The following is a 13,839-nucleotide window of genomic DNA, read 5'->3' as shown; positions in this document are numbered from 1 at the left end:
TTGGTATTTGATGTGCAGCCACAGAAAACATACTGCTGAATATTTCATTGTGTCATGAAGCTTCATTTAAGAGTGAGTCCTATTACATCCCATAATGTCTCCAGAACACAGTCTGTGTCCTTGTTATACCGGGTAGAAAAAGTTAATGGATGTGTCTATCTTGTGTGAAAGTCTTTTGGATAATTACCGGTCACTTTGGCCATTTTTTATTTGTTTCATGAATTCTGTAAGATGGTTTATGAGTCAAAGAAATCTGTAAATATGTGATTGTGGAATAAAAACTGTAAAATAAAGCAGGTGTTGATAACAAGGCCTGAGTAAGCCGTGAGAACAGAAAAGCTGGTTTACACACAAGTTGGATTTAATTAAACTTTTAATTTGAAGCATTGGCAGGAGGAAATGTTTGGTTCCAACAACAGTGATTTTAAGGTTAAACTACATTCAAAACATCTGTAAGAAAAACTGGATGAAGGTTCTTATTTCAAGAATCATACCAAAGACAAATTTATTTTCCTTTAGTTTCAGTGGTCAAAGGCACACACATCACTGCAGAAAACTAAAATATGTATCTAAGTGAACAGGATGAGCTTAGATTTGGATTAGGAATCTAAAAAGCAAGAAGCGTTTTATTTGTAGCTAAAAGTTGTGCATGAAAACCGTCCTGCTGTTGTATATAAGCCCTGTCAAGACAAATGTCAATAGTTAATAGTATTGTTAAAATCATGCAGGTGTTATTTTATTCAACTTAAACAGGTGAACACCATAAAAACGGCAGTGCTGACTCCACAGTCATGGTGATTGTTGCACTACAGTAACAACAGCAACCAGCTTCTATGTACACCACTTCCTGGTGTTATGGCACAGAGCAACCACTGGATGGACCAGGACAAAGAGAGCCAGCCAGCATATGGCGTTTTTCCACTGCTGGTAACAGCTCAACTCGCCTCTACTCGACTCGGCGCATTGTGGGTCCGTTTTCCATTGCAGATTGAGTAACGCCTCAGCGTGGCTGGTCACCATAGCTACGCGTGATGATGTAATTTTCAAAGTGACTCACAACATCGCGTTGGCTACTTGCCACAGCCAGAAGAAATGTTTTGTTTCAAAAGAAGCTGAAGGAAGCAACAAAAATCAACCCTAAAAAACACAGGAGTTTGGGAATTCTGACGGAGTTCAGACGTCGACATGACGGTTGTTCGCCGACACAAAAGGGTAAGTTAAGTTTCCTGGTAACGTTAGCTAACATTTGCATGTGTTCAGCGTCGCAGTCAGTATTTACTATACGCTATATAAAGTACATGAACTTTAGCAACCATGATTACACACCAAAACGTATCTGTGCACTGTTTGTGTTTCAGAGTATTCACGCTTTGCAAAATCGCCGCCGCAGACCGTCTGGTGGGCGATGTCCGACTGGTGAGATATCTGGTTCTGACCTGCTGGGCTTTGTATAATCTTCATGAGAGTCATGGAGAGGCTTATGACAACGACTGGAATGCATCTGGGCCAGCAGAGCCGGGGGGGGGGGGGGGGCACCGTCACAGGGTGCAGAGGAAGAAGACCGGGATGTGCGGGAGGGTTTGATGCGCTACTTGAATAGCTAAATAAAACCTTTTCTTTGATATATTGTCTTGTTTCTTCAAAGTTACAGTGTGCAATATTGGAAATGACATAAAGCACCTAATAACCCTTAATATTGAACAGTTGAAAAGTGAGAATAGTGCAGAGAGTAGATAATCTGTTGGTGTCGGGCTAATTAATTTTTAAATGTCGCTTGTTCTGGACACAAACTCCACACTCGTGTTTGCTAAAACGCGGTGATCCGACCAACCAGCAGTCTACAGGTTTTCACGTCACCTTTCGGTATCGCCTCAGCTTGCTTGGAACCTCGACCGAGGTAGTACTACAGAAAGTACCTGGTAGCAGGTCCCAGGGACTTTTTTTCGTAATGGAAAACAAAAAAAGGCGATTTGCAAATGTTAAGTAGCTGGAAGGCAACGAATGTGATCATCAAATCGATCCTCTGCTAATTCCTATGCTTTGTATTTAACATTAAATCTACTTCAAGTCTGTTCATGTTTAACAAAGCATCTGTTGCTGCAAATGTATGATGTGAAATGTCTCCACCTGCTGAAGAGTAAAAGTAATTGCATGTCAAGTTTATTTCATCTATGAAAATGGAAACTACAGTGCTCATACCCGCTGTAACACCCATAAAAACTGGAGCATAATACAATAAAAATAGTACAATACACGTACATAAATACAATAAAATAGGAACTGTAAAACATGTACATTTAAATACCAAGTCTCTTGCTGTTCCTTGTCTAGTCAGCCCACTCACTCTGACATCTCTCCATGTATAGTGCATGTATAGGTCCTGAGCATGTGTGTGTATTTCAGGCCTGTGTGTGAGTACTAACAAAAAGTGTGTACACAGAGTGTAGTGCAGTAATTTCCCCATTGGGGACTAATAAACAAATTATCTTATCTTATCTTATCTTAAACTAATGAGGAAGAATTTGACAAATCTAAATCAACCAAAAACAAGTCCAGGAAGTTACTCTTTCAAATATTACACCTGCATCTGTCAAGTCCTGACCATTCCCTGACCGGGAATTGAACCCGGACCGCGGCTATGAGAACGCCGAATCCTAGCCACTAGACCATCAGGGAGTCACATCTATTAAAATTATCTTTGTAGATGTGAGTTTCCTTTTCACTTTCTGGAATGACTCATATTGTTTTAGGCGAGGAATGGCTCCTGGCTAGAGCTTCAGAAGGCAGGACATGACAGATTACACATCTGTCACATAGTCAGTTTGTAGTCTTAAACTATTGACATTATTGCCCTATTGTCCTGTTAAGTTTTAATCTCAGATGGCATCTTAGGCCCGGGTTTGATTCCCGGTCAGTGAATGGTCAGGACTTAACACACTGTAAAAATAAATTCTGAAATTGTACATACATTTTCCTGTTAACTTTACAGATTATTTCTGTTTTTTTAAATACAAAAAACACCAATAAATTACAAAATTAAACGGTGAATTTAAGGGACAACTAGCACGTGTGAAACCACCTGTGGGAGTGGAACATGGATGTGTAGAGATGGGCTTTCAAACAATGCACCTTTTGACATTTTGACATGTCACAGTAGGAAAAGCAAAGGTATAAATAAAAATGAATTATGGCTCAACTCAATTTACATTTTTACAGTAGACATAAGGCATTACAAAGTCAAGAAACTAGGTGCTGATAGTGAAGGGCAGATGAAGCTTTGGGGAAGCACTGAACCACTTAGAGCAGGGGTGGGCAATTAATTTTTACCGGGGGCCGCATGAGTAGCAGGAACATTCTAATAGTAGTAAGAATAATATAGATATATGCAGCGTATTACCAGAATTTATTATAAGAAAAACAGAATAAATATGGATATTCAGTATGATACATACATTCAAGTCAAGTGATTTAATATCGCACATTTAAAAGAACAACAGCTGACCCAAAGTGCTTCTCAGCTACAGCAGGGAAGGCAGAAACAATACGCCTCAAAGATCCATATTTAATGTGCAATATGCTGTATATGAATGGAGTTAGGTAACGGTTACATCAGATAAGGTTACATAGAATAAAACAACAATGGAACATTATCTAAAAATACAACAAGATATGAAAAAGTTGAGTTTGGTTCATTTCTCGGTTAAAAAAAAGATGAAAGGGAGTTTAAAGCGAGAGAATCCAAATGTCTTCAGGTTTGATTTAAAACTGGCGACTGTGTTACGGGATCTTTGCCCGCCCAGAGAATTTGGCAGAAAAGTATTTACATTTGTGATAAATAAAAACACCATGGGTGTGATAGGGTCTGTGTGTGGAACTTCACAAGTGCCAATGAAAGAACATAAAAAGGAAAAAGGTATACTGACCTAATGAAATTGCACTACGTTGCAATGTGCAAATGCGTGATGTTTTTATACATGGACATTTTATATACATAAATTTTGAAGTAAAATGATTTTCTTATTTTCCGATAGTGGGAATGATATCATCCCTGCCCGATAGAATAAATGGGGTGTCAGGGATAGGGGGTTCTGTACCTCGAGGGTCCCCCATTAATAGCCTGTCTTGCTCTCTGTCAGATGTATTGTACTAAACTGTCGGTTTTTTAGATGTGTGGTACCGGGAAGGACAGTGTGGTACTAAAGGTAGTCAATCTCTTTTCTTTGGAGGAGTGCCAAGGGCCAAAAGCAGCACCTGCCTTATCTCAGTGATAACAACAGTCTCAGTCTGTGGCTTCACATTAACGTCTTGATAACAGATGCTTTACTGCCTTGACTTTATTTTTTTCCAAAATACTCAGACACTTCTTTACATTTTACTGAGCTGGGGTAGTAACTATGTGGATACTGTTATTAGTGCTGGATACCACTTTTATTATTAAACCACTTCATATTAACAAATTATTTGTGTTATTTAGTTGGAAAATACCTTGCAGTCATGGAGTCCCACAAGGATCTGTGCTCGGTCCAATTCTGTTCACTTTATATATGCTTCCTTTAGGCAATATTATTAGGAAACACTCCACAAACTTTCATTGTTATGCATGTTATGTTAGATAAAATTCAAATTTGCCTTCAGGATGTTAAAATCTGGATGACCTGTAATTGTCTAATGTTAAACTCAGATTAAACTGAAGTGATTGTTCTGGGGCCCAAGCACCTCCGTGACGCATTATCCAAAGAGATTGTTGTTCTGGATGGCATCACCCTGGCCTCCAGCACCACTGTGAAGAATCTTGGAGTTATCTTTGATCAGGACAAGTTGTTTAACACACATTTTTCACACATGTTCTCACATTTAGCAAATTTCAAGGACTGCCTTTTTTCACCTACGTAATATTGCAAAAATAAATATTTGTATAAAGATTACATATTATGCTCCAGTTTTGTGGGTGTTACGACAGGTATCAGCACTGTAGTTTCCATTATAAACTTGACATGCCATTAAGTTTACTCTTCAACAGCTAGAGACATTTCACTCAAGACACTTGCAGCAACAGATGCTTGGCCAAACATCAACAAACTGGAAATATAATTAATGCTGATACAAAGCTTAGAAATTAGCAGAGGATGGTTTTGAGCCATTGACCTCTGGGTTATGGGCTCAGCAAGCTTCCGCTGCGCCACTCTGCTCTGTTGTGTCAAACAAGGGGTGGGAAAATTTTGGGAGTCACATTTTGAGGGACAGTGGCAACAAAAGGGTTACGGGTTGCAAAGTTAAACATTTGGTAGACCTTGCAACTATCATTTATGTGAGCTTCCTGCTTACCTCAAAGAGTCTTGAAGGAGTCTACTGAAGCAATAATGAACAAATACCTTGTTAAAAAATGTTATCAACACCCTTCACTCTTTGCAATGTTTCTCTGACATTTTTTATTTTAGAAAATTGTAACCAGCATTAAGTGAGTAGTTTTAGGTCTGTGTGAATGTGGGCCAAGCATTTACCTTGGCTGAACTTGTGAACATCTCTTTGGCATATTCCCAGTCTGATCAAGTCCAGGTGCTGGAAAATCTGTGATTCACGTTTTGAGGGAATGGGATCTGCATGTGCTTTCTTACCAGAAAGTTTCTGGAGGTCCAAATGGCATCTTTGATGGCGGCCAGGGTGAGCCACTGTTTTGCAAAGTTACCTGCTGGTATCTGTTTCTTTGGCCTGACGGATGGACAGACGACCCAAAAGCATAATACTTCTTGCCAAGACATAACAAGATACAAAAAAAAGAGGCGGGGGGGACAGAGTTAAGCCCTGACAGAATAGAGAACTAAAGACAAAAGTTATGAAATAGTAACAAGTGTGACCAGAAGAATTGGAAAAAAAACTAGAACTATAATGTACAAACCTTTCTTCAAGAAATCTTTATTGTGCTCACATTGGCCTTCATTTCTGAAACGTGCATACTACCTAAAACTGGCGTAGGACGGGCGTACGCCGATTCCTACACAAAGCTCGGCAATGTATGTGGAGTACATACACTCACCGGCCACTTTATTAGGTACACCTGTCCAACTGCTCATTAACACTTAATTTCTAAGCAGCCAATCACATAGCGGCAACTCAGTGCATTTAGGCATGTAGACATGGTCAAGAGAATCTCCTGCAGTTCAAACCGAGCATCAGTATGGGGAAGAAAGGTGATTTGAGTGACTTTGAACGTGGCATGATTGTTGGTGCCAGAAGGGCTGGTCTGAGTATTTCAGAAACTGCTAATCTACTGGGATTTTCACGCACAACCATCTCTAGGGTTTACAGAGAATGGTCCGAAAAAGAAAAAACATCCAGTGAGCGGCAGTTCTGTGGGCGGAAATGCCTTGTTGATGCCAGAGGTCAGAGGAGAATGGCCAGACTGGTTCGAGCTGATAGAAGGGCAACAGTGACTCAAATAACCACCCGTTACAACCAAGGTGGGCAGAAGAGCATCTCTGAACGCACAGTACGTCGAACTTTGAGGCAGATGGGCTACAGCAGCAGAAGACCACATCGGGTGCCACTCCTTTCAGCTAAGAACAGGAAACTGAGACTACAATTTGCACAAGCTCATTGAAATTGGACAATAGAAGATTGGAAAAACGTTGCCTGGTCTGATGAGTCTCGATTTCTGCTGCGACAGTCGGATGGTAGGGTCAGAATTTGGCGTCTACAACATGAAAGCATGGATCCATCCTGCCTTGTATCAACGGTTCAGGCTGGTGGTGGTGGTGTCATGGTGTGGGGAATATTTTCTTGGCACTCTTTGGGCCCCTTGGTACCAATTGAGCATCGTTGCAACGCCACAGCCTACCTGAGTATTGTTGCTGACCATGTCCATCCCTTTATGACCATAATGTACCCAACTTCTGATGGCTACTTTCAGCAGGATAATGCGCCATGTCATAAAGCTGGAATCATCACAGACTGGTTTCTTGAACATGACAATGAGTTTGCTGTACTCAAATGGCCTCCACAGTCACCAGATCTCAATCCAATAGAGCATCTTTGGGATGTGGTGGAACGGGAGATTCGCATCATGGATGTGCAGCCGACAAATCTGCGGCAACTGTGTGATGCCATCATGTCAATATGGACCAAACTCCCTGAGGAATGCTTCCAGCACCTTGTTGAATCTATGCCACGAAGAATTGAGGCAGAAGGCAAAAAGGGGGTCCAACCCGTTACTAGCATGGGGTACCTAATAAAGTGGCCGGTGAGTGTAGGTCTCTACACACATTGTTTTTAAGATTGAAGACCAAATTGTTAGTTTTTACGAAATTTTCCCAACCATTGAAAGTGTTTCTGTAGCCTCGTTGGCACAGTAGGCAGCGCGTCAGTCTCATAATCTGAAGGTCATGAGTTCAACTCTCACACGGGGCAGGTGTTTTAAAACACAACTGATGCTGAAAATACAGTGACTTTCAGGTGGTGTAACACTGGCACAAGCACATGAATGGAAGTTGTGATTCTATGGTTATTTCAGAGATTGAGACAACGAAAGGCATTCTTTAAGGGTGGTAGCAAACCAATGACTCATCACAGTATAAAAAAAAAATTGTGTTATCTCATAGACAGGCGCCACCCGTCTCATGAATGTATTTCTTAGCATTTACTTTCAGTCTGAGTTACAAAATTTGCAGTGAACGTTGTGTTGTCCAGCAGAAAGGCAACAGATGTGTTACTTTTCCACTATGATTTATACCATAGCAGTGCAATCATTTTGCCCAGGTTTGATTTCCAGCCACCACAGTTGCATTTACAGGTTTTGAAGCCATATACATATTAACATTACTTGTTTTACCCAGGTTTATTCTTTTACTCAGTGATATTTCATCCCAAAAGGATTAATAAAGATAAGTCTAAGTCTATCTCAGAAAAAAGTCAAAAAAAATCTGAAAATCTTCATGGGATGTAGCTCAGTGGTAGAGCGCATGCTTCGCATGTATGAGGACCTGGCATCTCCAGCAGGTATTATGGTGGAGTCTTTAAAGGAGCTGCAGAAGATATTACCTCCTGTGGTAATCTGGAGGACAGCACAACAAGAACTTTAAACGTACATGTTTTTCTGAAAGAGCTGAAGATTTGAATGGTTTAAATAACTGAAAGAATGCAGAAGTGAAAGAGACAAAAAACATGAAATTAAAAGAAATAGAACAGCCTTCCCACAATAAAATGTGTTTGAGTACAGTAGCTCAGGGGGTTCTTAACCCCCAAGAGGGTCGCACTTAATTTCTAGGGGAATCGTCAGGTAGTTGGGGAGAAAAAAAAAATTTTAGACTGGGGAATGGTTTTTACGTTACTAAGTTTGGTACCTGGAACAGAAAAAAGGGTCACAAGGTGGGTCGAAAACACAAATAAAAAGGGAAAGACAATTGAACCGTTTTAAAATAATTAGTTGTCTGGATAAGTTGGGCCTCTATGAAGAGTCCTTCAGCAGACTGGTTGCATCTCCATTTAGGCAAGGCAAGGCAAGGCAGCTTTATCTGTAGAGCACATTTCAGCAACAGGGCAATTCAAAGTGCTTTACACAAAATCATTAAAACAGATAAAACACAAGTACAAACAGTTAAAAGTCATAAGCATTAAAAATCAATAAGACACATGAATAGACAGTTAAAAACAAAATAGAAACATTAGGACACATAAAACACAAGAATAAAAGTTACAGTGCAGCATAAGAAAGAAATGAGCATTAATTTAAAGAAAGGCAGCATCAAAAAGAAAGGTCTTCAGCCTTGATTTAAAAGAACTGAGAGTAGCAGCGGATCTACAGGTTTCTGGGAGTTTATTCCAGATATGAGGAGCATAGAAACTGAAAGCTGCTTCACCCTGTTTAGTTCTGACTCTGGGGACAGAAAGTAGACCTGTCCCAGATGACCTGAGAGGTCTGGGGGGGTCATAGTGTAGTAGCAGATCAGAAATGTATTTTGGACCTAAACCGTTAAGGGATTTATAAACTAGCAAGAGTACTTTGAAATTAATTCTTTGAGACACAGGAAGCCAGTGTAAAGACTTCAGAACTGGAGTGATGTGATCCAGTCTCTTGGTCTTAGTGAGGACTCGAGCAGCAGCGTTCTGAATCAGCTGTAGCTGTCTGATTGATTTTTTAGGGAGACCTGTAAAGACCCCGTTACAGTAGTCAAGTCTACTGAAGATGAAAGCATGGACCAGTTTTTCCAAGTCCTGTTGACACATAAGTCCTTTAACCCTTGATATGTTCTTTAGGTGATAGTAGGCTGACTTTGTAATTGTCTTAATGTGGCTGTTAAACTTCAGGTCTGAGTCCATGACTACACCAAGATTTCTGGCTTTGTCTGTTGTTTTTAACATTGTTGTTTGAAGCTGAGCGCAGACTTTTAATCGTTCCTCTTTTTTTCCAAAAACAACTACCTCAGTTTTTCCTTCATTTAATTTCAGAAAGTTCTGGCACATCCAGTCGTTAATTTGTTTGATGCAGTTAGTCAGTTTTTGTATTTGACTATAGTCCCCTGGCGATAAGGTTATGTAAATTTGTGTGTCATCCGCATAACTATGGTAACTTATTTTGTTTTTCTCCATAATCTGAGCCAGTGGAAGCATGTAGATGTTAAACAGAAGAGGCCCCAGAATGGAGCCTTGCGGAACTCCGCACGTCATATTTGTACGCTCAGATGTATAATTACCTATTGACACAAAGTAATCCCTATTCTTTAGGTAGGATTCAAACCAGTTTAGTACTAAGCCAGAAAGTCCTACCCAGTTTTCCAATCGGTCTAGTAATATGTCATGGTCGACCGTGTCAAATGCAGCACTGAGATCAAGTAATACTAAGATTGAAATTTTGCCACTATCTGTGTTAAGGTGGATGTCATTAAAGACTTTGACAAGAGCCGTTTCAGTGCTGTGGTGTGGTCGGAAACCCGACTGAAAGGTATCAAAACTGTTGCTTAGTGACAAGAAATGGTTGAGTTGTTGAAAGACTACTTTTTCAATGATTTTACTTAAAAACGGAAGGTTTGATATTGGCCTATAGTTGCTCATTAGTGACTTGTCTAGGTTGTTCTTTTTTAAAAGTGGCTTGATTACTGCAGTTTTCAGGGCCTGTGGAAAGATACCTGAAAGAAGAGATGTGTTCACAATCTGTAGAAGATCAGAAGTCAAACAATTGGAAACATTTTTGAAAAGTCCCGTTGGTAGAATATCAAGGCAACAGGACGAGGTTTTCAGATGTTGAATAATGTTCTCCAGGTTTGTATGGTTGATCGTGTGAAATTCGGTCATATTGGAACTAGTTTAGCTTGAACACTGTGACAACACATATCCTGAACTTGATATGGAGGCACTGACTGTTTGTCTAATCTTCTGAATTTTGTCTTTGAAGAAGGAGGCAAAGCCATTGCAGGCCTTGGTAGATAAAAGTTCAGATGCTACTGGTACTGGAGGGTTTGTTAATCTATCAACAGTAGCAAACAAAGCACGTGAATTATTGTTTCTAGAGATAATATCAGAGAAGAAGGACCTTCTTGCATTCCTCAGTTCCAAATTATAAATGCGAAGTCTCTCTTTATAGGTGTTATAATGGACCAGGAGATTTGTTTTACGCCACCTTCGTTCAGCTTTCCTACACTCTTTTTTCTGTTCTCACCAGTAGGACATTTCTCCAGAAACCCAGTTCAATGAGTTTATTTAGCAGCCATGTGTCTGACACAAGCAGAGCATTAGTTATTGTAGCAGGAGCCACTGTTGGCATGTTAGTGACAGCCAGACTCCAGCGTGCACCTCTAGTTCCCAATTCAGTTGTGCTTTGGACTCACACGTAACCAAGAGAGGCATTAACAGCCAACTAAATATTGAGAATATTTCATCATGTGTTTTAATCAGAGTTGAAATTTAACCTTCCAACTGCAAAATCTACACAAACGTGGATGTCTTGTCTGGGTAGTTGAATCTCTAAGAAGCTTGCCTCAATGCAGAGTCCCTAGAACTGTGGTTGCAGAGTGGAGGTGTAGTCTCGTCTCCATTTAGCAGCCGTGTGTGACACAAGCTGAGCTTTACAGCACAGACAAGCTTCCCTAGTCACTCACTGGAATAATATATGACTCAACTCACAAGTGGCATGTCTGTGAGCCAATGACATCCCGTGTTTATAGTGGCCCATTTTAATAAATATTGGCACAGAAACCCAGTTCAATGAGTTTATTTAAAACGTCAGTCCAAATCAGTGGTTGACTTTACATTCCTTTTGAGAAAGGACTCGTGAATCTTCCCAAGGGATTACATAGATGGTGAAGGTGCACTTAAGTTCCTGAAATATAGAAAAAAGCAAACAATTAGTGCATCTTGTTTAACATTTGACATTGATGCACTGGGGCAGACCAGTGTTGGGTTTTAAGGTGTGTTTTCCCCTGAGTTTCAAATACAATCTGAAGTCTTACACTTGCCTTGGGTTCAGAGTTGGAATCACAGTCGCTAGCAGCAGCGTTGCCTTTAATAGCAGCAGTGTTGCCGGTCTTGCACGTTGTACGTCCCAGGAGCATTTCCAGGAAGTAGTTAAATCCTCCGACGGTCTAAAGTGACAGGAAACAGGACTCAGACATGTGATCACCAATAAAACAATGCAAGTCATTGAATATGAAAGGATTAAGGCCAATGTCAAAAAGAAACTCATGAGTTCAAAGATTAAGTGACAAGTTTGACATTGGCCCTAATCCTCTTCCATAATAGAAAAATAAGGTTTAACGTTACCTGAACTTGAGCCGATGTAATGTCCAGAATTGCATAATCAAACAGGTCTACTGTGTTGGCTTTGTTGAATTCAACCACAGCAAACTGCGCCGCTTCTACAACATCAGTACTGTTCACCGGGACTTCTTGATAGCTACCGGGAGGCGGAGGAGATTGTTCGGTTACAAAGCGGCCGGTGAAAGCAGAAACAAAAACGCAAAACCAGACAAACAGCATGATCACAACAGGTTGTTCAGCAGCAGCTATTAGGAGTCCTGTTATCGGTTCTGAGTGGACTAGTTCAAAGCCGAGTTAATATACCATCTAGAGAAACATACACACACCTGTTTCCTTTCTGTTGATGAACACCCACACAGGTGTTTCCAGTTAATCTGGCTGATTAGACCACACCCCAGGACTCTGTGGGTGTCCTTTTGGTGCGTTCATGCCACCTGGGAATATCAGGGACCGCCCCCATCATTACATTGTTTTTCAGACTGCCAGCAAAATGATTAATAAGGGAGAACTCCCAGTCTCGGGAAACTTCCGGATTGGTACAAAGGGGCTTAATAGGGAGTGAGATAGGGAGTGAACAGATACGTGTTCCTCTTTTCTGTCCTATTGGCGTTTGGCATAACAACTTGTTGCATTACTGCCACTAACTGTTGGGCGTAGCCTAGAGCATCAGGTGTGTGAAAACATGGAGGCCACAGTGACAAAGGACACCCCAAAGCTTTTAATTAGGCATTACGTTCCTCACTACAGTGTGTATAAGAGCTCAAAACATAGACCTACTTGACTTGAGTTGATTTACTGTTTACTGGCAATGGCACTGTGGGAATTTTGTATATTTAGGAAACGTTTCTAACCATTCAACACATGAAGGTACGTCAGTTGTCAACATGTCACCAACTGGGAAACTGTTCTAGCAAAACCTAGCCCCAGTTTCCCACCTCTGATTCCCACATGAGTGACGTCAATTATGACCTTTTCACTGGGAAAAATGTTTTTTTTCCAATGCCCATAATGTCCACTGATTGATTAGGCTAGTACAAATGAGACCATTATCGTTCTTATTGGTCATAAAAAGATTTGACATAATACATTCTGTCTAATGTGGTGGTGAGGGGTACGGGGTCCCACAGGGGACTGTGCTGTCTCCTTTTCTGTTCACCTTATACACCACAGACTTCCAGTACAACTCAGAGTCATGTCACCTACAGAAGTTTTCTGATGACTCTGCAGTTGTTGGGTGTATAAGGGATGGACAGGAGGGGGGGTACAGGGCACTGGTGGAGGACTTTGTGGAGCCAGTGACACAAACAGACTGTACAAACTGATCAGGGAGGCTTGCACACTGTGTTTTCCCATCCTGTATATATTTGAATATTTGTTCTAATATTTTATTCTTATATTTTATTCCTATTATTATTATTATTATTATTATTTCATGTGTACTGTATGTATGCATATTTTTTCCTGGTATCTCATTTATATTTATATTCTGTGTTGTGTGACTAATGTACGTGTGCTGCTGTGATACCGTTATTTCCCATTTTTTGGGATCAATATCTGTCTATCTTAATGCTGTTACAATATTCTAATGATCAATAATGCCAGAGAAAAATGACAAAGAGTGATAACATTTTTTAATAAAGTACTGGCATTTTTCAATAAAGTATTGCCTTTTGACTTGCAAAAGTTTTGTTACAATACCATTACCAAGCATACCGTTAGTTACGTCCCTGTGTTTGTCACGATGTGGAGAACTTGTAAAGGCTGGTAGTGTGGCCGAGTGGTCTAAGGCGCTGGATTTAGGCTCCTGTCTCTCTGGAGGTGTGGGTTCAAATCCCACTATTGCCATTTACTTTTGTTAAACAGCTGGAAAGCATTCAGTGTGAGGATGCACAATTGTATTACTTCTGTGGAACTCTAAGTTCACATCTTGAAGTAACTAAAGTCATCTGTACGCACAATGACCACTCAATCGTAAGTGTTCAACGTGAAATACTACATTGTCATTCATTGTCGATAACTGTGAATGGACGCATGTCGGCCATCACGGTAGCGATACACTACCTATACCATCCTGAGACTGTAGGTTTATGTTAT

At 40.4% G+C, this 13,839-nt stretch overlaps 1 protein-coding gene and 1 non-coding gene across 2 annotated transcripts; one reads left to right on the top strand and one right to left on the bottom strand.

The window, feature by feature from the left end:
• Positions 1-11,221: 11,221 nt before the first annotated feature.
• On the bottom strand, positions 11,222-12,090 carry LOC116685078 (cystatin-C). Its single transcript, XM_032510339.1, has 3 exons — positions 11,749-12,090; positions 11,439-11,570; positions 11,222-11,308 (listed from the first exon to the last, which is right to left on the bottom strand). The coding sequence occupies exons 1-3, from the start codon at positions 11,962-11,964 to the stop codon at positions 11,222-11,224; spliced, it is 435 nt and encodes a 144-aa protein (XP_032366230.1). The 5' UTR covers positions 11,965-12,090.
• A 1,418-nt stretch (positions 12,091-13,508) lies between these two features.
• trnal-uag (transfer RNA leucine (anticodon UAG)) lies at positions 13,509-13,590 on the top strand. The gene has a single exon. It is a non-coding gene; the product is annotated as a tRNA-Leu (tRNA).
• Positions 13,591-13,839: the final 249 nt, after the last annotated feature.

The sequence above is a fragment of the Etheostoma spectabile genome, unplaced genomic scaffold, assembly GCF_008692095.1.
Source record: "Etheostoma spectabile isolate EspeVRDwgs_2016 unplaced genomic scaffold, UIUC_Espe_1.0 scaffold00569500, whole genome shotgun sequence".
NCBI classification, from domain to species: Eukaryota; Metazoa; Chordata; class Actinopteri; order Perciformes; family Percidae; genus Etheostoma; species Etheostoma spectabile.
The sequence above is the reverse complement of the archived record's forward strand: the minus strand, read 5'-3'. Positions and strand labels throughout refer to the sequence as shown.